Below are 26,443 nucleotides of genomic sequence, written 5' to 3'. Positions count from 1 at the left end.
AACCGAGCTGACAACCTCGAAGTTGCATCACCATGAGTCAACCAATTGAGCTATGGATCCAAGCCCAGGTCCAGCTCTACCTATAATCTGAAAACGTAACTCAAAAGATTAAATGGTAGCCCAGAAGGCTTAGCATGTTTTGTGTGATAGAGGGCAGCAGAAATGTTTCATTATTCTATTAAACATAGAATATCACAAGTCCTAAATTCTGGCATTGGTTGAGGTCCGATTCTATTCACATAAATATCAATTACTACTTCAAAACATAGTCATTAATCACTAAGAATACCAATATATTCATCTAGAAAGGAAATAATAATTCATTTCACAACATGAAAAAACCTATATTTGACGGCCCAAGGCCATCGAATTTTTCATTATCATTTTTTTTTCGACATCCCGAGACCGTCAAATTAATTAAGGATGGGAGAAATTTGATGACTCTAAGCTGTCGAAATTTGATTTCTAAAATTTGTGGGCTTTGGTCCGTCGAACTTTCTTGTCAAAAATTTCAGTTTTCACATAGTGTTTACTTACTCATGTAAGTAAAATTAGGTCGGATCATAACACATGTAATATATATATATACCTTACATGCTACAGTCGAAATCCTTAAAAGTTCGTCAATCTCAACACACTTTGACTTCACATCAAGCCACTTGGTCACCTTGTATGAACGGATGGCCTTAGCCTAGTGACAAACACCATATCCACATTCAACATCTCATCGTCAAAAGAGTGCATAATATGTGTCCACAACATAATGCAATATAATGACAAATCATTTATAATCATATAGAAACAAAACTAATATCTACAAGTGATAATAAATCCATAAGTCCACCACAATCACTGATGAAGGTATGGGCTTAGTCAGAGGATATGCAATCATTTGACCTAAGAAACCTATAACTTCAATTATTTTCTTCAACCAAATGGAAATCATATATTCTTGTGAAGAAAAGTTCAATAAATTATTTCTATAACAATTGTAATGTCCTTGCAAAGTCCAAAAAATAATTTTCATCATCCGATTGACTTCTGAACTTCTTCCTCATCAGGTCAACATCATTTCATCTTGTAAGTACATCTAAAAACTTTGAAACTAAGCCATACGAAACCTCAATGATCCTGGATAGATATTTTTGAAATACTTAAAACAAATAAATTATTGTGACAAAAGGAACATTCAGATCAAACATTACGACTATATCTTCAAAATTTTAAGTATGTCGTTACATTTTATTAATCACGCTCACGAATAGTTGAAATAGGTCAAAAATTACATTTTAGTCTTTAAAATGTGTTTATCATATTCCATTTAATATTCACTGTTATAAATCATTGGAATGCATCCTTAGTAGGTTCGATTGCGAACAGAGTGAAAGCATCTTGACCCATAGGAGTAGATTCGCTTTGGGTTTTCGAAAACCCTTTTTTGGGATTTAGTGGAGTCAACACCTATTTCTAGGTTTAGAAACAAAAATTGACATCGAATAATAAATTTGGATCAGTCTACAAGAAATTTTTTGAGTATGAGGATTAGATTATGGGATTGGAAGGTGTTAGACATCAATTCTGATTTGCAAAATTCAATATCTATTCTTACAAAAAAAAAAAAAAAAAAAAAAAAAAAAACTCAATCTTAATAAAAAATAGAAAAATTACCCTGCTGATTATTTGTAGTAGATTGTTGATTGTGGCAAGGAGTTCCCTCAGAAATATATGATTGATCGAACCTCTTTCAATGTTCTTGAGTTACAATTCGCCTTTGGATCTACTTTTAAACTCAATGAAAATTCCCTTGAATGATTTGCAACTATCGTCTACGATTTGATGAACTTCCTAAGTCATTTTTGGTTGAGAATTGAAACTATGAGTGTGAATATTGAATTGGGACTTTGGTTTTTGTGTTTTGGTAATGTGGATTAAGTTTTGGTGGGTTTTTTTTATTAAAGAAGTCATTCCAATTTTGGTGTGGGGAGTGTTTATTAATAATTTTTTCTTGATAAAGTTAAGTTATATTAGGATTAATTTTAGATTAGGTTTATCTCTTAGAAATTTAATTTGATTAGGATTATCTCATTGTTGTTTGATCAAAATTAGGATTGCTTTGTTTAATTTACTTAGATTAAAACTTAAAGTTTTTATAATTCTTGAGACCCACCCATGGAGGGTCTTTTAATTAATTATTTGGTGGGTTCTACAAATTTAATTAATTAAATTTATTAATAATTTAAGACTTGATTAATTTATTTCAGTTAAAATTTTATTAAGGTTTTCTTATTGTCAATTTAATGCTTTTAATGTTGATTTCAAGATTTTTTAAAGTTGTTGGATTTGTGGTAAATTACAATTTTACCTTCGAAAAGATTTTTTACTTTGAGATGTCATTTTTCGATGTTTTGAAAAGAGATATTTTAGATGTTATTCCTACGCATTTATTAGGGTGTAGGAGGAGTGTTTCAATCCTCCACCCGGGATGCATGCGACTCATTATCACGGAATAATGTTGAAGTGACTTCAAGATTGAACTTCACAACGCACACCCTGACATGAAAGTGTATCGAAAACAAAGATGTTTTCCCTCAAGATTTCAGGTCAAGATGTGAGATATGAGGTCCAAGCTTGAGGTCACTCCAGCACTTCTTTATCAAGAACCAATCGTCAAGTATAATGCTTGCACTCACACACCCCACCTTTGGTCTTATGAGTGATGGTAATATCCACAAAATGACGTGATAAGCCGACAAGGCTCTAAAAACATTAAAACGCTCCATCGTATATTTTATCTTATACGTATATTTTCTCCAACCTATTAATGTCGATAAGACTGCAATAGTAACCTAGAGAGATCACATATAACTCCTCCCACGTGTCACTCTCTTACTAGCGTTTACCAATTATAAAAGCATACTACTAAATTTGATGAAAAAACAGTCAAAATGGTATTATGCCAATTGTCATTATTTTCTAAGTGTTTGTGATTAGAATTATCAATCTGTGATAAGGAAACTACTAAAGTGACACAAGGTATTTACTACAATTCTCACAAGTATGACGTGGGATGTGTACATAATTATAAATGTGTTTTCTCGTGATATAAGTAAAAATCATCTATAATTATATATATGTTCACTTCAAAATTGTAAAAATCACAATAAATATTGTGTCACCCCACCACGACTCATCTAACATGATTTAGATATTAAAAAACAAAGAGTAATGATTTTTTAATTCCATCACATGGCATATTCAAAATACTCTCATGACGTGGTATGTGTTAAAATCATAGATTTTTTGTTTTGTTTTGAAATACACAATTGCACATATTTATAAGGATATGTAAATGTATATTTCGAGACAAATAAATCTATGATTATAGCACATGCCACGTCAGAAAAGTATAGGTGAGAGTTAGAAAATCATTATTTAAAAAAAAAAAACAAAAAACCTCTTATACCATGTGGCTTACATGAACGAAGGCTACGTTGTTATTCCCAATGTATTTATTTAAGATGGATAGTACACTAAAATTGAGAATCATTGTGACGTGGTGAATGGGGGCAAAGGAACAATTTGATAAATAGAGGTATCATTTTCATTAGTATATTATTTTGGATGATTTAGATACCTCCTTACATATTCAAATTAATAAATATTTACCACAACGTTGATGGATTTGTCTCAATCACCCTCTTATTTTTGCATTATTTAGTAGGTCAGCGGAGCCACGTTATTCGTTTTGAAATTATTTGTGAGACGGACAGTGTTCCGCTAGAGTTTATATCCAATCTACTTTTAAATTTTGGCAGCATTATATCGAAATTGTCCTTTATTATTCTTTTCTGATAATAAAGCTGACAATAATTACATCGCGGACGTATGAATATTGTATTGTGCCTGTAGACACCCGAATTTGAGCGGGCCCTCGACGTAAGATGCCCCCAAAAATCGAAATTGGGATGGGCCCCAAAGCCCAAACCTACGAAAAATACAATGCATTTTCAATTAATAAGTGTCCGGGGTCACCCACGTGGCCCATGGACCCGCACACCTCACCACTCTCATACATCTTTAAAATCAACCCAATCCAATCCAACTTAAGTCCAATCCAACATAAAACCCAACTCAACACTATTCTACAACCCAACCCAATCCATCACCTAAGCCCAAAACCCTACCCAATCTACCACTAAAGCCCAAAGCCTACTTCACTACCCAAATCCAATCCAACCCATCATCATCACATCAAACCAATCACCAAGAGATGACACATGTCATCATCTTCTTCCACCTCCCTCATCTAATCAACTCAACCCATAACCTACCCTACCTAACCTACACTATTCCCCATCCTCTCATCATCAACAACCCACAACTCACCCATAACCCTACCCTAACTAACCTAACCTATTCCCCATCCTCTCATCATCAACAACCCACAACTCAACCCATACCCTATACACCCTAACCTATCCCTCATTCTTTAAAACCACCCACATCACAACCCATATCTATCCATCACTTTCCCTTAAAACACTCCCATAAAATCACCTCAACCCATACCTCAACCTACCTCCCATACTCTTCTCTCTAATCATCTAACCACCATCACCAATCAACCAATCTCTCCATCTCTCCATTTGCCACATGTCATCATCCCTTCAATCCTCTCAAAATCAAACCAATCACCACTCATCTCTCCAATCAAACACCATACTTCTTCAACCATCTCAACACTCCTTCTCCAAACAACTCCCTTACACCACCACTCCTCCCATCAACCATCACTCATCTCATCCCACCAAACACTCTACCCAAATGGATTTGGGTAAGATCCAAACCATTTGGGTTAAAACACAACCCATTTCCATCATTACAAAAATACCCTCATTCTCATCTCAAATTTCATACCCTTTTCCTCTAACACCCATGCCATTATCCACCATTCTAAAACCCTCACCCTATTATACCCCTAAAATACATCCCAACTTCTATAAAAACCCCTCCATTCTCTTCCTACACTACCTAATGAAAATTTGAGAAAAAATCCTAAAAACACTACAACACTCTACTTTACTTTCTTCACTATACTCAACCCTCTCTCATCTCATCTCAACACCTCACTCTCAACTCAACTCAATCTTCTACAACTTCAAGCAAGTCCAAGTCAACTCAAGAGAAGACATTTGAAGATCAACTCAAGGACAAGGTGGGTTTGGACCAAGAACACCCCCCTCAACTTCCCTCCTCTACTCTCCCTTTTCCCACACATTTGCACACACCACCATGGGTTAAATCACAAAAGGGCCCCTTCTATATAAGGGTGCCCTTAATGATTGAATCCAACATTGAAAGTCCCTCATGTTTGAGGGCACACATCGATTTCCTTTCTTTTTCATTTTCATTTTCTTTTTATTTCCAAAAAACCGAATCCGAGGTTACCACATTACGTGGATGGAGTAGGGTGCCTAACACCTTCCCTACTCCATAAATGGACTCCCTTACCTTTGAATCAAAGGTTGGACCGAATGTGCTCTATCCATACGTGAGTCATCAAACGTCTAAATGACATGCTTTTCAAAGAAAAAATAATTTCGGGTGACCATTCACACCCCTTTCCGAATTTGAATGGTGGCGACTCCAAAACACCCCAAAGTGGAGGGATGTTTGAAAAATATTGAAAATCCCGTGTCCACAGCTTGGCGACTCCGCTGGGGATGCAAGACTAGTGGGTCCGACCCTCTTTTGATTCGGTCATTATTTCCAAAAAAAAAAAAAAAAAATGTGTGTTCATTTCCGTATTTGTGCTTATCTTCTAACATTTTTCATGTCTTCTTTTTTTTTTTTTTCTATTTTTATTTCCATTGGAGAATGCTTGTAATATTTATTTATTTCGCGCTTTGTATATGTGTTGGACAAGGGATGTAAGGATGGATACGATTCAAAGAATGCACGCACATGCACTTGCGATTCACACCCTTATGCATAAGCCACCCCCTCCTCTTTAAATTTCTAACCCCGGATGCCGGTACTCTCAAGCCCCCGAGATCGCTATTTTGGGTGGCTGGGAGGAGAACATCCACCCCATTCACCAACCTAAGATGTGTGCACTTTGGTGTCCATCAAGGTTTGAAGAATGGGTAGCCGGAAAACTACCTACAAGCCGCATGCATCAAAGCGCAAATAATAGACAAAGGACACTAAGGTTTCCAAAATTTAATTCCGTATCCATCCCACGTGTATGTGTTGTAATTTTATTTTATTTCTTTTCTTGTAGCCCACGATGGCAAGTTGTATAGATTTTAGGATATTTTTATTTTGTGTCTAGTTTATATGTCCCCCTAGGTAAAAGGGGGAAATCTGTTTTTTTTTATGTTATCATATGCATCATCAAAAAAAAAAAAAAAAAGTGACATTTTTTGTGGCCCAAGCCAAAAAACAGAGGCTATGTGCCTCAAAACTCAGAAATTTCGAGTCAAAATGGGATGAGGATCAAAAACAGAGCAAGGTTGGAAGGCCAGAAAAGGTTCTGGTCCGTGCTTGAAGCACGGACTCAAGAAATTTTGTCAAGTCCGTGCTTAGAACACGGACTGGGCAAATGTTCTTAGGTCCGTACATGAAGCACGGACCAGTGGAAATTTTTATGTTCTGGTCCGTACTTGAAGCACGGACCAGCCAAAAAGTGTTAGGTCCGTGCATGAAGAACGGACCCAAAAAAAAAAAAAAAAAAAAAAAAACAAAAAAATAAAAAAATAATAAAAAATAAAAAAATAAAATGAAAACTCCTGGCCCGCATGAGGATAAACTGTGAACGGCTAAAACACAAAAAAAAAAAATTCAAAAAAATTCAAAAAACTCGGACACTTGATCTGAGCTCGACCCAAATCTCCAGCCTAAACAAGTTCGAGAGACGCTGGGAGGAGACATAGATCACCTTTTCGAAACAAAAATAGACGAACCCCAAGTCTAACCCACTCTAAACGAACCTACCTTAACCTTTTTGTACCTTTCCACTACACTCAGCCTTAGCCAACACTTCGTCCCATTAAAAGTCCTTTCGGATCAGGGAATGTTCTAAGGCATCATAATGACGGTGGCAGCACCAATGATCTGGCAGCTTGATCCGGACCTCAAGTCTTATTAGTCGTTGGAAGACGCGAGAGGGGAGTCGAGGTCGGAAATTCGAAAAAAAAAAAAGAAAGTACTCGAAGTGTAGAGCAGCCGATCTTGCGGCTCAACTTGAGTTGCCGAGCCACGAATAGTCGTCAGCAAACTCGAGAGGGGAATCTAGATCTGTTACTCAAGAAAGAGTACCACTACAAGAGTAGAGTCGCCGATCTCGCAGCTCAACTTGAGTCACCAAGCCACAGAGACACAGAGGCTCCAAACAAGATTTGCAATGTAAAAAATCCAAAAAAATACAAGCATAGTCTGAAAGGGCATAGTGAAAACCCGAGAGGGCGCTATGAGTAAAAAAATCAGACTATGGCAAGATCAAAGCCACCGGCACGATGAAAACCCAAAAAGGCATCGATGCGCAAAAATGTGGAAACCGGGTCTGGTGAAAACCGTAACTGGCACCAGGGGCAATAATGGAATTAAAAAGAAAAAAAAACAAAAAAAAAAAAAAAAAAAAAAAAAAATAAAAAAATAATAAAAAATAAAAAAATAAAATGAAAACTCCTGGCCCGCATGAGTATAAACTGTGAACGGCGAAAATTTCCCAAAATCCCAAGTCCCATGCTCAATCGATATTCACCCAGTACTGGGGCACTGGGGATGACTCTAAAAAGAGCTTGAGAACTGCTGACATCTATATCCTCAGTAGTTGGCAAAAACCCGAATATCATCGAGATAACAAAGGTTTTTCGAAAAGTCTTCATATTTTGGATCTACAATATCAATTCGACAAAGACAAATCACAAAAAAATTCAAATATTTTCAAAACTACTATTTTGGGCCGATGATGAAAAATCTAGGACTTCTCCAAACATCATGTTTTCAAAGCAATAGATACACCTGAGGCCAAGTAAGTAAAAAACCTATTTTCCTTCCATTTCAAAAAGTTTTACATTACATTTTGTAAACACAAAAAAAAAAAAAAAAAAAAAAAAAAAAAAAAAAAAAAAAAACAAAAAAACAGGAAAAATAATGCCAATCACACATCTCGCCGAGAAATGAAGAAGGAATCGAGTCTCTCTTCTAAGGCGCGAATGCGGGCAGCTTGTCCCATCATTACCACCTCAGCATCGGAAGCATCACAACTCACCGGGTAGGATGCAAAGGCATCAAAACAGGGACCTTGAGTAAGTCTCTCCCGAAGATCATCAATCTTTACCCTCAGAATGGAAGACTCTTCAATCCTCAAAGACTCGAGTCGAGCTATCTGGTCCTTCAAATCATTCTCAGAACGTAGCCAAATCTTCTCAATCCGCTTATGAGACACCTTCATCTCCGCCAGTCGATCACGGTGGTCAAAAGAACGAGAACTAGAAGACCTCCTTTGAACTGAAGGCGTGGCACAAGTTCTCTCAGCAATCTGTTGTTGCATCCAAAGTTGGTAATTTTGAAAAGAATAACTCGAAAATACAGGATGATCAAGAGTCATCACGTTCTTCCAAGCTTTCTCTAACCTATTACGCAATTGCCACGAGGAGGGAGAAGAAGAAAAAGACCCGACCCACTCTCCAAAATCTCCATGAGTCACTATACCCTGTTCTTCACCAAATTGCCACAACACACGAAGAGGGATGTAGTGAGTAGCTCCAGTCAAACCAATCAATATGGCAAAACAACTCTGAGAAAAGGAAAGAACAGGTGAAGCCGAAGGTTGGAAGGTGCCTAACCAACGTATCTCTTCATCTGGTATACCTTGCAAACTTTCAAACCAACCCAACTGGCCACCAGAATGGACAGGGAGTTTTCGTTTGTTCATCAAAATCACCAAATCAACATGGACGTTGAAAGGACGACTAATGGGTGTAGTCAAAGCCAAATGATCGAAGAACCAAAGCTGCACAAAAAGGGAAGTCAACTCTAATCACAACACTTCAAAATTTAAAGGCTTAAATCATGATGATTACAAACCCAAAAAGCAAAAACAAAAAAAAAAAAAAATAATAAAAAATCAAAAATCAAAATCAAAAAAACCAAAAAATCAAAATGGTATTTTGCAAAAGCCAAATTCGATTGCTTAAAGACTAGTTTGAAAATACCCATGTCAAAATTTTCACAAAATCATCACAAATCTAAGACCTCACACGAGCTCCGCGCCACGAGGTCGAGGAAATCAATCGGCACCCTGTCAGACCCCGTGCTTGGGTAGCCATCTTTTATCCATCAAATCAAATCGGTGTTTTCAAAAACTTGTCTAAGCAAAATCCTCGGACCCGCACAAATCAGGGTTTCGTCTATTCTTTGCAGTTCTTTGCACGCAACTCCTGCAAAGAGGGGCAGCTGTAGACACCCGAATTTGAGCGGGCCCTCGACGTAAGATGCCCCCAAAAATCGAAAATTGGGATGGGCCCCAAAGCCCAAACCTACGAAAAATACAATGCATTTTCAATTAATAAGTGTCCGGGGTCACCCACGTGGCCCATGGACCCGCACACCTCACCACTCTCATACATCTTTAAAATCAACCCAATCCAATCCAACTTAAGTCCAATCCAACATAAAACCCAACTCAACACTATTCTACAACCCAACCCAAATCCATCACCTAAGCCCAAAACCCTACCCAATCTACCACTAAAGCCCAAAGCCTACTTCACTACCCAAATCCAATCCAACCCATCATCATCACATCAAACCAATCACCAAGAGATGACACATGTCATCATCTTCTTCCACCTCCCTCATCTAATCAACTCAACCCATAACCCTACCCTAACCTAACCTATTCCCCATCCTCTCATCATCAACAACCCACAACTCAACCCATAACCCTACCCTAACCTAACCTATCCCCCATCCTCTCATCATCAACAACCCACAACTCAACCCATACCCTATACACCCTAACCTATCCCTCATTCTTTAACCACCCACATCACAACCCATATCTATCCATCACTTTCCCTTAAAACACTCCATAAAATCACCTCAACCCATACCTCAACCCATACCTCCCATACTCTTCTCTCTAATCATCTAACCACCATCACCAATCAACCAATCTCTCCATCTCTCCATTTGCCACATGTCATCATCCCTTCAATCCTCTCAAAATCAAACCAATCACCACTCATCTCTCCAAATCAAACACCATACTTCTTCAACCATCTCAACACTCCTTCTCCAAACAACTCCCTTACACCACCACTCCTCCCATCAACCATCACTCATCTCATCCCACCAAACACTCTACCCAAATGGATTTGGGTAAGATCCAAACCATTTGGGTTAAAACACAACCCATTTCCATCATTACAAAAATACCCTCATTCTCATCTCAAATTTCATACCCTTTTCCTCTAACACCCATGCCATTATCCACCATTCTAAACCCTCACCCTATTATACCCCTAAAATACATCCCAACTTCTATAAAAACCCCTCCATTCTCTTCCTACACTACCTAATGAAAATTTGAGAAAAAATCCTAAAAACACTACAACACTCTACTTTACTTTCTTCACTATACTCAACCCTCTCTCATCTCATCTCAACACCTCACTCTCAACTCAACTCAATCTTCTACAACTTCAAGCAAGTCCAAGTCAACTCAAGAGAAGACATTTGAAGATCAACTCAAGGACAAGGTGGGTTTGGACCAAGAACACCCCCCTCAACTTCCCTCCTCTACTCTCCCTTTTCCCACACATTTGCACACACCACCATGGGTTAAATCACAAAAGGGCCCCTTCTATATAAGGGTGCCCTTAATGATTGAATCCAACATTGAAAGTCCCTCATGTTTGAGGGCACACATCGATTTCCTTTCATTTTCATTTTCATTTTCTTTTTATTTCCAAAAAACCGAATCCGAGGTTACCACATTACGTGGATGGAGTAGGGTGCCTAACACCTTCCCTACTCCATAAATGGACTCCCTTACCTTTGAATCAAAGGTTGGACCGAATGTGCTCTATCCATACGTGAGTCATCAAACGTCTAAATGACATGCTTTTCAAAGAAAAAATAATTTCGGGTGACCATTCACACCCCTTTCCGAATTTGAATGGTGGCGACTCCAAAACACCCCAAAGTGGAGGGATGTTTGAAAAATATCGAAAACCCCGTGTCCACAGTGCCCCCACCAAATAAATTATTAAATAGTGTGAAAATGTCTTTTATATTTGAAGCATAAAGTGTATGTTGAGAGGTCATGTTGTGCCCCCACCAAATAAATAAACTAATTAAATGCGTCAATATGTCTTCTAATATTAGTTAATTTGTCTATTTCAAATAGGATTTAAGAAAAAAGTGTATGCAAAGACGTTAAAAGGTCATGGAGAAAGTCCAAGACCTCATGAGATGTATGGAAAAAGACCGCTATACATAAATGGTCCTTCTCCACACATGAGTGCCATATGCATCACATTCTTGCATTTGAACAATATGAAACATTTTTGCCCACAGAAAAATCACTATGGGATTTCACATAATCTGGACTGACCAATCGCACGAAGTCTTACGAAGATAGTTTTGTAAATTGAGGATATCCTCAATGCATGCAAGTTCTTGTAAATGGTCAATACAGGATTCTATGAAATCTCAAATTGATTTTTCTCTAATAATATTGAGAATTTTTTATGCATAGAAATACCATGTGTACGTGGGTTGTTTTACGCCACATTTTTAGTGGTATCTTTTATAAAATCATGCTCTCACCCCTAATTTACACACAAGGGTCCCCATATAGAGGGAACAGATAAGTTAGGTCCAAAAAACTACTTTGTGAAAAAAAATTCTGAGTCAGCTGTGTGAGTATTAAACTAAAGCACTTCTAGAGTGTCGGCCATTATTTGCTTATGAACTTGACAATTATCCACACATTACACCGTCTTTGAAATGAGCACCAATTGTGGTGGTGGTACCAGATATCTTCTTGAAGATTAAAAAGGGGGGAAAGGAAATCTTTGTTTTCTAGTATCCACACAATTTTGGTTATATTTTTGGTGATGCACACATACACATCTCGAGGATCATTCTATGATGACGTACTCATGTAAAAGGCTTTTCTGTATTTGCATATAAAAAGAGTAATTTAGGTGGCGGGAATGCTAAGGTGTTAGCTCTAGGAGGAATTTTGTTTACATTGATAATAATAGTGACATGTGTTACCTCGAGATTTGTGTTGGATATTCTGTGATATACGTTAGAGAAAGAGTCTTAACTTTTTATTTATTTATTTTTATTTTTATTTTTAATTTTAAATAAGCCTATTTTTAATGAGTTTAGCAACTTGGTGCTATTAGGATTTGAAATCAGATCTCTGATATCACCACCTAAAAACTTTACCAACTAAGTTAGCTGACACCTGCTAAATTCGAATCAAATATATATGATCACAAATGTCGGAGACAAATTCAAAAGCATCATCCATTAATCTTGAAATCGAACTTGACATATACCAATACTTAGGTCTTAAAGGAAAAAAATAAAAAATGATTATATATTTTTTGAATTGATTATGAGTTGATTTTGTCATATGCGTAATGCTCATGGAATGTAACTAATTAATACATGAGTGAACATGCAGATACAAATATATATGTAAACTTTATTTAGGATTGACTTAGTAACCACTTTTATCTATATATAGAACAGCGTTCCTAAGACTCATATTGGGACTCACATTGCGACACACCGTTTTGTCTTATATGGGCAAAAATATTTGGAATGGGCTGATTTTTTGTGAGGATGATCTCTGTGGTGAGGAGATCATCCTTGCCAAAAATCAGCTCATTATGAAACTTCTAGACCGTCCAATTTTTGTTGAAAAATTATAGACCGTCCAATTTTTGTAAATCAATTTTGATGGGGTTAGAAGTTTTGGAATGGGATGATTTTTTGCCAGGATGATCCCCTCATCACAGAAATCATCCTCACAAAAAATCAGCCCATTCCAAATATTTTTGCCCATATAAGACAAAACGGTGTGTCGCAATGTGAGTTCCAATATGAGTTTTAGGAACGCTGTTCTATATATATATATATATATATATATAATATAGGTTTTGACAAACATTTTGGCAAAACATTTTTCAAAACATGAGTTAGAGGTTTTGGAATGGGCTGATTTTTGGTGAGGATGATATCTACGGTGAGGAGATCATCCTCACCAAAAATCAGCCCATTCCAAAACTTCTAGCCCCATGTTTACAAGTTGAAAAATCGTGGACCGTCCATTTTTTGTAAATCATTTTTGATGGGGTTAGAACTTTTGGAATGGGCTGATTTTTGGAGATGATGATCTCCTCACCGTAGAGATCATCCTCACCGAAAATCAGCCCATTCCAAAACTTCTAACCCATGTTTTGAAAAATGTTTTGCCAAAATGTTTGTCAAAATGTTTGTTGCTGAACATTTCCCATATATATATATATATATATATATATATGGAAATGTTCAGCACTCTAAGTTTTACCACACATTTTAACAAACGTTTTTCGTCCTACATGGGTTAGAAGTTTTGGAATGAGCTGATTTTTGGTGAGGATGATCTCTATGATTAGAAGATCATCCTCCCCAAAAATCAGCCCATTTCGAAATGTTTAGCCCCATGTTTACACGTTGAAAAATCGTGGACCGTCCATTTTTTGTAAATCAATTTTGATGGGGTTAGAAGTTTTGGAATGAGCTGATTTTTGGTGAGGATGATCTCCTCACCATAGAGATCATCCTCACCAAAAATCAGCTCATTCCGAAACTTCTAACCCATGTAAGACAAAACGCGTTTGTTAAAGTGTGTGGTAAAACTAAGGGTGGCGAACGGGACCCATATATATATGGGAAATGTTCAGCACCCTAAGTTTTACCACACACTTTAACAAACGTTTTTTGTCCTACATGGGTTAGAAGTTTTGGAATGGACTGATTTTTGGTGAGGATGATCTCTATGATTAGAAGATCATCTTCCCCAAAAATCAGCCCATTCCGAAATGTTTAGCCCCATGTTTACACGTTGAAAAATCATGGACCGTCCATTTTTTGTAAATCAATTTTGATGGGGTTAGAAGTTTTGGAATGAGCTGATTTTTGGTGAGGATGATCTCCTCACCATAGAGATCATCCACACCAAAAATCAGCCCATTCCGAAACTTCTAACCCATGTGGGACAAAACGCTTTTGTTAAAGTGTGTGGTAAAACTTAGGGTGCCGAACGGGACCCTATATATATATATATATATATAGGGTCCCGTTCGGCACCCTAAGTTTTACCACACACTTTAACAAAAGCGTTTTGTCCCACATGGGTTAGAAGTTTCGGAATGGGCTGATTTTTGGTGTGGATGATCTCTATGGTGAGGAGATCATCCTCACCAAAAATCAGCTCATTCCAAAACTTCTAACCCCATCAAAATTGATTTACAAAAAATGGACGGTCCACGATTTTTCAACGTGTAAACATGGGGCTAAACATTTCGGAATGGGCTGATTTTTGGGGAGGATGATCTTCTAATCATAGAAATCATCCTCACCAAAAATCAGCTCATTCCAAAACTTCTAACCCATGTAGGACAAAAAACGTTTGTTAAAGTGTGTGGTAAAACTTAGGGTGCTGAACATTTCCCTATATATATATATAGAACAGCGTTCCTAAGACTCATATTGGAACTCACATTGCGACACACCGTTTTGTCTTATATGGGCAAAAATATTTGGAATGGGCTGATTTTTTGTGAGGATGATCTCTGTGATGAGGGGATCATCCTGGCAAAAAATCATCCCATTCCAAAACTTTTAACCCCATCAAAATTGATTTACAAAAATTGGACGGTCTATAATTTTTCAACAAAAATTGGACGGTCTAGAAGTTTCATAATGAGCTGATTTTTGGCAAGGATGATCTCCTCACCACAGAGATCATCCTCACAAAAAATCAGCCCATTCCAAATATTTTTGCCCATATAAGACAAAACGGAGTGTCGCAATGTGAGTCCCAATATGAGTCTTAGGAACGCTGTTCATATATATAATGCAGAGAAGAGTTTGACAACTTTCTATTTAACGAGAGACATCCACGTTAGAGTGTTTTTGTATTCACACACCTAATGCTCGCAGATATTAGAACTAAAAAGAAATCAAGAATCGAGATACAACGATGGATCTCGAACAACATTATGATTTTTTTTACATCCATAATTGTAATCCTTTTAATAATTCAAAATATATTTAATTTTATTTTAAATGAAAAATAAGGATTTTATTACAAAATAAAATTTTTGTAAATGTTATAGACAGTTTCAAATTATTTATTTAAAAAAATGTCATTACACAATGATAAAAAATCCTTATATCACAAAATGAGACTTTTATAAATGTTAGATAGTTTCAAATTATTTTTTTAAAAATGTAACTCCACAATGATAAAAAATTCTTATATTTTTTATGATAATTAGAGCCCATCTGGATACATTTAAAAAATATCTTTTTTTTAATTTTTTTTAATTTTTTTAATTTTATATTTTATTTAGTTTTTAAAAATAAAAAAATTAAAAGGATTGTTTATTTGGATTAATATCAAAATATTATTTTAAAAAGTGAAAAAATCTAAAATTTAAAAATGTAAAAAAAGAAATTATTTTATACTTTCTAAAATGTATTTTATACTTTCTAAAATGTATTTTCTCTGGTATCAAAACAAGACTTTAAAAACATAAAATAATTTCCTTTCTAAAAGTGTTTATGGAAACATATATTTTGGAGGTTGTTAACTTCCTCCAATTGAAGTCTTCAACGATAACATCTCCCTTCAGTTATAATATTTCAGTCTAATGAGGTAATCCTCTTGAGCAAGGGGGCTACCCTTCACAGCCAGATTTATCAATAGCCTTGGATTTAGTTCTCAACTTCTGCTTTCAACTGCACTATTTTCTAAAATCTGTAATGTATTCTTAGCATGATACATGTTTAAATTGCGTGAGAAGGCTTATGATACACAAATATACTTACGCTAGACGTATGGATTCACTCATCCCATTGGTTGATATTCTTTTGATGCAAGGGTTTTCAAGAGAACTGTACCCCTAAAAACTCTCTAGTGATCTCTTGGAAATCTGTGTTTTTTTCTTCGATCTTTTGTGTGTGTGGCTTATTTGTGTATTGATGTATGTGATTCATATTGAGTGGAACACAAATATAAAAAACGCAGGCAGATGCTGGAGTGGAAAAAAGAGAGTTTTGCGTTCCTCGTTTTGCTCAGAATGCATAATGTATCGAACAACAACATATGCTAAAAACATTATGTTTGTCAATGATGAAATTGTAGGTTGGGGGTGCTGGGCAACGCTCCCATGGTATGGTACAGGGGTATTATTGAAATTTTCTAATATCTTATTGTATGACTAGAGTTTATTATAAATTCTTATGATATAACCCTAATTTGATATATAGTGAAAATTCAACTTCTCGCTCTTATGAATGTAGGCACACTGTCGAACCACGTTAAATCTGTGTGTTTTTATTTTCTTTCTTGTTTTTTCTCTTTTCATATTATTCATCATAATTGCCGCACATAGCATAACATTGTGGTATCCCCACCTTTTTGTGGGGTGAGACTAATCTCGCGGTCACACGCACCACTCCTTCGAAAAGTCTTACATACAACTAGTTGAGTTGAGGGTCAACCGAACCTTGGAGGGTGATCCCAAGAAATTCATTGCTTCTTGTAGTTTCGAACACTTGACATACACTTCCGGTTCTTCCATCTCAATATCATGGCTTAAACATTGTTCGAGGTTAGAAAATTCCCTTTATATTTTATTTCTACCCTAACTCACATATAGTTTGAGGTTTCTATCAAACATCCCACATGGATAAGAGGACAAATACAAATTTCCTAGTGATCTATACTAATTTTTGAGCACAAGTTAAGATATATTAAGCACACCTCCAAAATTTATTTAAAAAATTTTCTTTCAAAAATACCCTCAACTGTGTTTTAAATGCATGTTAACCCATTGAGTAACTCAACTCGACAGGTAACTCAAAAACTCAATGACATGATAGGTGCAAGAATTGTAGATTTTTTTCTCTCATGATCCACAACTGCACTCGTTTTATGGTGGAGGTGCAATTGTGTTTCTCATGGGAAAAAAATTTAGGATTCATGCAAAGTAAATGTCAATTGAGTTTTTGAGTCGTCCTGTTAGGTTGAGTTGCAAAATCATTACACTAACCCATTATAAAAGAGCATCTTAACATGTGCCCTTAGTTGTTGGATTTACACATATATTTCACTTATGGTTTTTAATCTAATAAATTTGAATATTGTCTCTTGGGGCACTAGAAACAATTTATGGTAATTATCAATCGATCTCATATTTAGTGGGTAGATCAACTAAATGGTGGGCCCAACATCTACAAATTCATTAATGCCTATTAAATATTTTTCTTCATTAAAAGTTAGCCAGGCATGATGATCTTGACTATTTGCCTCCCATGTAGGAAAACAATAGCCTCAATTTGAGGCCCTCCAAACAAATGATTGAGGTGGGAGAATGCTCCTCGCAAGCAAAAATATGACCTTAGAAAATTATTGATCCCTAGAAAGAAGAGTCGTGCTGGAGTGACACTAGATTTACTGTAATTCTCACAATTCCGACGTAGAGATGCATACATAATCATAGATGATTTTTACTCATATCGCGAGGAAACACATCTATGATTATGTGCACATCCCACGTCAGACTTGTGAGAATCACAATAAATACCCTTTGTCCTAGAAAGAAATATTGATCTCAAGGAAAGTTTGAGGCTTTCTATCAAATAAACAATTGATATGGAAGAATGTTCTTCAATGGGATTCCCACAATGCATAATCATGCAATAGGAATATTGATACCTAGAAAAGATATACTGATCTCTAGAAAATCTGTCCTTTAAAATAAAGATAACATGATTGAAACCCCAAGGATTGTTGAGACATCCAAGACCATGTCTCAGAAAGTGAAGACCTTGAGTTTAAATCCCCCTTAAGAGCCACCTTCAAGATTTATCCCTGCATGTGATCAGAGGATTAATTGAGTACTTTAAGAGGTCGAGATACCTTGATTGAACAAGAGTCAAGATCCCATAAGTTGTCTTGTTTCTATCACAATCTGATTAGGAAATAAATATATTGGACTGTGTGAACATTTTGATTAGGAGCCCGAGGTGATTTAAACACCAACTAGAGCGTATACATAGACACCTATCCTATGTTATAGTAATAAGACACCTTATTGGATCCTTAGTCTTAAAAAATGAAAAACACAAATAAAAGACGAAGATAACACCAACAACAAATAGAAAAGCATTTCATACTTTTACTGAACATTAATTAATAGTCCAAGATCATAGTGAAATCAAAGAGAGCCGACACTCTAATAATTGAGCAACGTTCTACAACCCCACATTTCCATTATGTAATGTGTCACTCTCTCATTGGCCTATTGATGGCACTCTCTTTAGTGCCCCGAAGTACAAAACTAGCTAAATTAGGAAGAAAAAACTTTGAAGCAGGGAGGCTGCTTCAAAATCTTGAAGTAACACCTTTCATCAGATGACACACACGGATATATATCCCAAATGTTAATGAAAATGTAGTGATTTGAAAAAAAAAATGCAAAACATTGCTTGTTATGTTAAAAGGAGGGTTCGTTAAAAAATTTAAAGTAGCGTGCCCACTTCAAAGTCCGACTCCAATTAACCACTTATTGAAGCTCTTATTTTCATCATGACATGAAATCCTTTGAACGTTCCATTTGCGAAACCCCTGGTTGATAAAGGCCAAAATCCTATGTGTAAAATTTGGGGAATCTTAATAATACCCTTGAGAAATGGACAATATTACGTTTATCCTGCAAACTATAATATTATAGTCACCCCTTTTTATTGATGATTTAAGGTTTATTCATATTTTGATGTAATAATTTTAAAATTTTGAAGGTTATTATTTGAAATAAAATCAGAATTTTACTCGTAAGTCATCAATAAAAATGTTCCATGTGGCATAATCTAATTGGTCTATTAATATTACACAATTTAACTCTCTTATAGTGACCCAAATACCAAATACCAAATACCAGCTGGAATATAATACTGTAACAACTTGTTCAAGCTTTTGTTTACACTTACCATAGTAGGACCTAAAAAAAGAAAAACGAAAAAGTATGAAACGTGGCAAAATAAGAAACATATAAGACATCAAGTTCGATGTTTGTCAAGAGCAGCATAACTAGGAGACGGAGCCTTTGCGTTTGAAGGCGGCAACGGCGGTCGAGCCTTAGCAACCTCCGTCTGCCCAACGTGAGGAAGCTTACAAGGAATGATACCATACGACGCGCTGTTCGGACAACACCTAGGATACGAATAGAACATCACACACTCATGATCTGATCTCTGATTGGGAAGATCTTTAATACAATTCTTCTTCACATCAAGAATACCTCTCTTGATCAAATTCCTACAAATGGGTCCCACCTGTGTAAAATAATTGTCGTACAGAGAGAAATTCTTGAGATTCTGATTACCTAAAGCACAAACGACCTCTGGTATCTGACCGTACAACAGGTTACCGGCAAAAACAAGTTGTTCAATCTTCTCTAAGCAACCAAAGGAACAAGGAATCGGACCAGTCAACCGGTTAATACTGGCATCAAACACAGTCGCGTTTTTCAAAAAGCCAATCTCGTACGGTAGACAACCGGATAACTGGTTGTTCAAGAAGAGAACCTCAATTAGAGTAGCTGAAGCTTTACCTATACTTGTTGGAATGGGACCCACAAACTTGTTATTAGCTAAAGTGAGGAAGAAAACAGGTGTGTTTCCAAGATTATCAGGTAGTTTTTGCATGAAATTGTTGTTGTTGATGAAGAGAACCTCTAGGCTTTGAAAGAAAATTTGAGGTGGAACTGATCCAGAGAAGAAATTATAACGTAAGTCCAGGAAAGATATGTTGTTCCGGCTGAGCAGGAAAGTGGGGAATGGTCCATTGAACTTGTTGTTACTTAAGTCAAGTTCATAGAAGAAAGGAAGGTCGATGATTTTGGGAGAAATTGAGCCAGTAAAGTTGTTGGTGTTTGCATGGAAGAGAGCTAGATCAGGGAATTTTTCTAGGAAGCCAATGAGAGATGGAGCTGAGAACTGGTAACCATTGAAATCTATGGAGGCAACTGTGATTGCTGATTTGTTATTTGGAGGGTTGTCACAGTAATAACCTGTGTAGGATTTTTTGTTGCAAATATCTGAGCCAACCCAATTACCTGTGATGTTGAAGGGATCAGCAGTGATGGTTTTTTTGAATCTTTGGATAACTGGGTAGACTTGAGCGAGTTTTTCGTCCGCGAAGATTAATGGTGGTGGTGATGGTGGTGGTAGTGGTGGTGGGCATGTGGGTTTGGGGGGAGGAGGAGCAGGAGGATTACAGTTGGGGGTGTAGCCACCTCCCTTGTGGCCACCACCGCCGATGCCTATTATGATTTCGAGTGATTGTCTAGTGTTTGGTTTAAGTGATGAAATGTTGTCGGCATGAACATGGAGGAAACATGAGATGATGACAAGAGTGAAGAAAGACAAAGAGAAGTAGCCCATCTCTCTCTCTCCTACTCTTAAAATTGCATTGTTTACTAGTTAATAGAAGCAGACAGAGAGAGGAAGTCACATGTACACAGGAGATATATAGAGAAGTAATATAATTGGGGGGTGTGGTGTGGTGTGGTGTGTTGTGGTTGTTATCCTTCCTTCATATGTTTTTCATCGTCTTCCTATTTGTTTTTGGATACCCCAATCTCTACCAGTCGTTTTTTTTTCTAAAATTTTCCCCTTTTTCTTTTTTGGCTGTTTATCTGGACTTGAGTTTGACTTGAGTATATTGATGGATCAAGGGGCTGGGAAAGATAAATCCACCTTCTATGGTTTTTGGTGTTAATGGGTATCCATTTAACTAAAATCAAACCTGAACCGGAAACCCGGTTCACTTTTTATTGGTACCAATTAGAGCCCGATCGAAAATGAAACTCAATAGATAGCAACTGGATCCGCTAGCTAGGTTCTATCCAATCGCTACCCACGAGTTTCATAACCAATTTATTTGGTCATTTCTTTGTATTGCATAGATGACTTAAGATATTATTTTATTTCAAAATTTATGTTTGCTATGTAAAATTCCTCAGTTCTTCATATAAATTATCTATTGGAGTTTTAAATGAGCGCTTTCTCCTACAAATTATTACTTTTAAATAATATAATTTTTTATTTTAAAAGAAATTATTAAAAATATTTGAAATACTTTTTTTCTCATTCCATTGTTGAGAATCGGAATCGATGGTACCTATGTTTTTTTATGATTCTGATTCCGATTCATTTTATCTAGAACCAACAAAAATTGAAATCAAAATAAATATAATGATTATAGTTCTAAATTCTTTAGAAATCGAATTGGAAGCGACCCATTGGCACCTCTAACTTCTTATCTATTTATTAAAATTTTATAATTTCTTTATAGAATAATAGTAATCTGACTATAAAAAAAAAAAAAACCTCAAATACACTCAATTGACATGAATTGTGCATAGAATCGTAGATTTTTTCCCTTATGTATTTCAAGGAAAAATCTATGATTTTGTGCAAATTCCACATCAAGTAAGTGTATCTGTGTGTGTGTGTATTTTTTTTTTTTTGAGTCAGTTTAACATAATTCTTTTTTAGAAATATTTTTCGAAATTGGTTTCTTTCAATATCGTGCTCAACACTTTGATGGCATGTAGTGTGAAGAGAATTATAGATTTTTCCTTGAGATATTAGACAAAAAATCTATGATTCTTTACACACCGCTACATTTGCACAATGTCAAAGGAAGTCCGTTCAACATTTTCCTTTTAGGGTATGTTTGATTGCACATGGAAAATAAGGTGGAAAATCAATTTCCATGGAAAATGACATTTTTCAAGTGTTTGATTGCACATGAAAATGGAATTCATTTTCCACCCCATTCAAAAAGTCCACTAAATCATGGATTTCACTTTCCCACCCATATGGGTGGGAAAATGAAATGCACCCATGTTTTCCATCATCAATTATTTCCTACCACCACCACCATTACACTAACCTTGTCGTCGTCGTCATCGCCGTCGTCACCATCGCCGTCGCCGTCGGCTCCGTCTCCGACCACCTTCTCTCTCTCTCTTCTTATTTTTCTTCTTCTCCATCCCTCACCTCCTCCGCCACCACCACCACCAAATTCTCCCCCCATTTTCCTCACTTACCGCCACCGTCGTCGTCGCCACCGTCGTCGTCGTCGCCGCCGCCACCATCGTCGTCGTAGCAGCCACCGCCACCGTCCTCGTCGTTGCCACATCCTCCTTCTCTTCTTCTTATTTTTTCTCATATTTTTTCCATGATTTTATCCAAGTGAAATCAAACAATGGAATTTGATTTTCCAACCCTACCTATTTTCCACAACTAATTTTCCATGGATTTCAAATTCCATGCAAAGTGACTTTCCATGCAATCAAACATACCCTTAGAAAATTTGTAAAAGTCGTTGTAAACTGACTCAAATGATATTCACAAAGACATTAACGTGGCAGAGTGCACGAAATCATAGATTTTTTCCCCTCGATTAAAGGAAAAAAAATCTATGATTTCATGTTCACTATCACGTTTGTGAGTGTCTTTTTGTGAGCCCTTTCTATGTCAGTTCAACATTTTTTCAATTTTTAACAATCTTATCTATAAAAGTCATTCTAAATGAGTGCGCAGGATACTGGATTAGACATTGAGTTGACGGGGAAGTGTGAACAGTACCTTATATGCTTTTCACTTTTAACTGGATAAAAAAAACATCAATGATTCTATGCACACCTCCACATCAGCTCAGTGCCTAACGCCGTGTCCAGCAAAATCACTTTAGCATCTTCTTTTTCTATAAAAAAAAATCAATGAAGTGTGGTAGAAAGGGAAGGTGCCAGCTTTGGCAACTCGAAGTAACTAGTAATTATTATTCGACTCGCATGATCATTTTCTTGTGGATTCATGTTAGAAATTCTAGGCTCAACCGTGGGTCCAAGCTCTCCATCAAACAGACAGTTAGGATAAATGGATAAACACAAATTTCTTAGAGATCAGATCAACCTGTTAGGGATTAGTGAAGTTTTTCTAAGATACATTTTTTTTGAGAATCCCAAGAATGTCAACCATGGTTGAGGCTATTTGTGTGGGTAGTTGATCATTTCATATTCTTCATCATTGATCTTAGTGGTTTATGTCGGTACTGAATCAAGGTTTTAAAATTCAGTTTCATGTCTCGTCTCGTTCATGCTTGATACCAAGTCGTATCAAACGAGTTTTTCAATACAGTTAAGATGTCTCGTCCAAAATTTTCAAAAATGAACGTGAGGTATTAAATCTTGTTCTAAAAATTGATTTGTGTGTCCGTCTCGTTCATGCCTGACACCAAGACGACTTGGACGAATCATGTGTTGAATAGGTGTCAGCTTGGTTGAGAAGTGCAGAAAAAAGTCTACAATCTCTAAATTCACGCACGGAGATTGAGTATTTGGTTTTGTTTCTTCCTACAATGAGATCATTTGGTTATTCTACTTCATGTAGATGATAGAAGTGCTTTTTAAGATTATCCCTAATCCATTTTTCTCATTTTTAATAATAGAATCAAACATATTCAAGTTGATTTTCACTTCCTTCCTTTGGGAGAAGATGTGATTTCTCTCCCCTATGTGGCATCCCAAAATTACATTGTCAAACTTCATAATGATTGCTTGCCACTTTCATGTAGGGACGAGGGTAATCTTTCAATGGGTTCTTTGATTCTAAGAAGAATATCGAACAATTGGACATCAAAAATCTGTTGACAATTCCTATAGAATATCAAGAAATTGAAAAACAAAAAGAAAATCACTAAGAGAAAAAATTTTATTAACCAAAAGTGCTTTCTAAACTTTTACCTTCGTTAGTTTATATACCCAAAAGTCCCAAATTGACCCTAAATGAAAAACTTTTCAAAAATAGTAAATATTCCTAATTTAAAGAACTTGCTAAAATCAATAGAATAGAAATTTCCTAAAAAGGAAAGTTCTACCGAAAAATACTCAATTTGACCATAAAAGATTGAATTTTGTGACTTCATGTTGGAGACAATGATCTTTAGTTAATTGGCTAACACAGTTCTCGATAATTACGTGTGGTTGTATAATAATAATGATTATGGGCTAATTTTGCAAAGTTGTGGCCTCCGAAAGTTATGGTACACATATAACCTTTCTTTTTGTCTTGTTTTGATCCATACGCTCCACGGCCTCTATGTACCGTTCTGCCATGATCCCTGCATCGATTACACTCCCTCCTTATTTGCAAATTATTGTTGGTTGACCATCCACATCAATTGGGAAGGGAGGGGAGAGGAGGGGAGCGGGTGGTGTTAGATATCGTTCAATTGATGGATGTTTGTAGTTTAGGTGTAGGTTATTTTAGCAAATATTATCCCTTGTAATCGTATACATTCACAAAGGAAAATGTGCCATTAGCTTTAAAAGAAAAATATGATGCAATAGCCTTGATGTAGTGCATCTCATTCACACTATCTGTGTCATTCATAATTTATCTCTATCACCCTCCCACATTTGTTGTTGCCTTTTGTGGGTATCCCCACCCTTTGGGTGTGACTAATCTCATGTTCATACACATCGCCCCCTCGAAATGTCCTCCGTGCAATTCGTTGAGTCAAGGGTCAATCATACCCTGGAGGTGGCCTCAAGGAATTCATTGCTTCGTGGGGGTTTCAAACCCCTGATCTACCTTTCTTGAGGAGGTTATCAAGACTCGACTTGCCACTAGGCCAGGCATAATTCTTTGATACAAATAATATTAACCCTTGATATCACGAAGAAGTTATTCATGGATAGTCACAAATATCTAATCATGTTTAATGATGATCACCGTTTGTTTTTGAAGTTCTTCATTGTTACATCCTGTATGTTCTAGAGTCTATTGGAATTAGTGGCTTTATTAAATCAAGTCCATCATGATCTCTCTTAGAATTATACAAATTAAGATTGTGGTGCAAATTAAATAGAAGAATTCTCGTTGAAGAGATTATAAGTGTGAAGTAGGGAGGTTTGTCAGAAATGTAAAAGATGCGATTTTTACCGAATTAAAAGTAAAATGATATTAAAAAAGTAGAAAGTATTTAGGTTCGACAATGGGAGAGTGATGCACCAAGATCGTTCTCAATAGACAAAGTTAAAAAAAAAAAAAGAACTAATATACCTCCATTGGGAATGAACTTGTGCTCCTTCTCCTTAACACCACCATTCCTTCATAGGAAATAGAAAACTAAATTGATGAATTTATATATAGTAAATTGGGACTCATGGGACCCAAGCTTCTGCCTTTGACAGGGCAGTGTTCTAACTGATTGAACTTCTAGAAATATTGCTTATCATACATGGCAGGAGAAACGTATCATTTGACTAAACAAAGACTATTAAAAGTTATAAAAAAATAAGGTGTTGGTTGAGGTTAGGTAAGATCCACACATTCTAACAATGGAGTTTGTGCGTGTGTAAATGCTACGTAATGTTGGTATCTTTGTGGGCGTATTATGTTTCCATATGACAATCATCGAGTACTAAATGGGCTTACAAGTGCGCCAACACGAAGTGCACAATTGTGATTCAAATTATTATGTATTTGTAGATTTTTAACCAAATGTTGTCTATTATTCTCCATTATTCAAAGTTTCAAACAATACTCTCATCACTTGCATCCCACTTTCATCAAATAACATTAAAAACTCCAAATCACAAATGGGTTTTTAAACTCCCCTTACTGGAGTCCATGGTCATCGTGACGATGAAAAATGCTCTAATCCAACGGCTAGAATTAATAAATCAGGTTACCTTTTCAGGTGTGAGACGATGTCATCATCATCATCATCATCATCAAAGCCTTGTCCCAAAGATTTAGAGTCAGATAAACAAATTATGTTCTTTCTTTCCAATTTTTCAATGGCGACATCTTTTGTTAGTGAAAATGTGCTAACATATTCTTTCGCTATCTCCTTTCACGTTCTTTCTTTCGGTTCTTCATCTCGTTTTTGTAGGACCTTCAACTTGAATATTTCTTTAGATGAGGTTGTAATCAGTCTTTGTTGAACATGTTTAAACAATCTCAGTTGACTTTTTTTTAATTTATCATCATTAGAACTATTCTTACATTTCACGACACCATTTATAAGAGCTACTGATTTTATTACTCTTACTTGTCCATG

General features: G+C 36.2%; 1 protein-coding gene across 1 annotated transcript; it reads right to left on the bottom strand.

Annotated features, from left to right (window-relative positions):
* Positions 1 to 19,145: 19,145 nt before the first annotated feature.
* On the bottom strand, positions 19,146 to 20,910 carry LOC147403804 (uncharacterized protein At4g06744-like). The gene has a single exon (XM_086439533.1). The coding sequence runs from the start codon at positions 20,746 to 20,748 to the stop codon at positions 19,363 to 19,365; it is 1,386 nt and encodes a 461-aa protein (XP_086295659.1). The 5' UTR covers positions 20,749 to 20,910; the 3' UTR covers positions 19,146 to 19,362.
* Positions 20,911 to 26,443: the final 5,533 nt, after the last annotated feature.

This window comes from Akebia trifoliata, chromosome 4, assembly GCF_017979445.1.
Source record: "Akebia trifoliata isolate Shusen 1 chromosome 4, ASM1797944v1, whole genome shotgun sequence".
Classification (NCBI taxonomy): Eukaryota; Viridiplantae; Streptophyta; class Magnoliopsida; order Ranunculales; family Lardizabalaceae; genus Akebia; species Akebia trifoliata.
This window is presented reverse-complemented; position numbering and strand designations above follow the sequence as displayed.

Coding starts and splice junctions, on each gene's coding strand:
- LOC147403804 (XM_086439533.1), bottom strand. CDS start 20,748: ATGGGCTACTTCTCTTTGTCTTTCTTCACTCTTGTCATCATCTCATGT.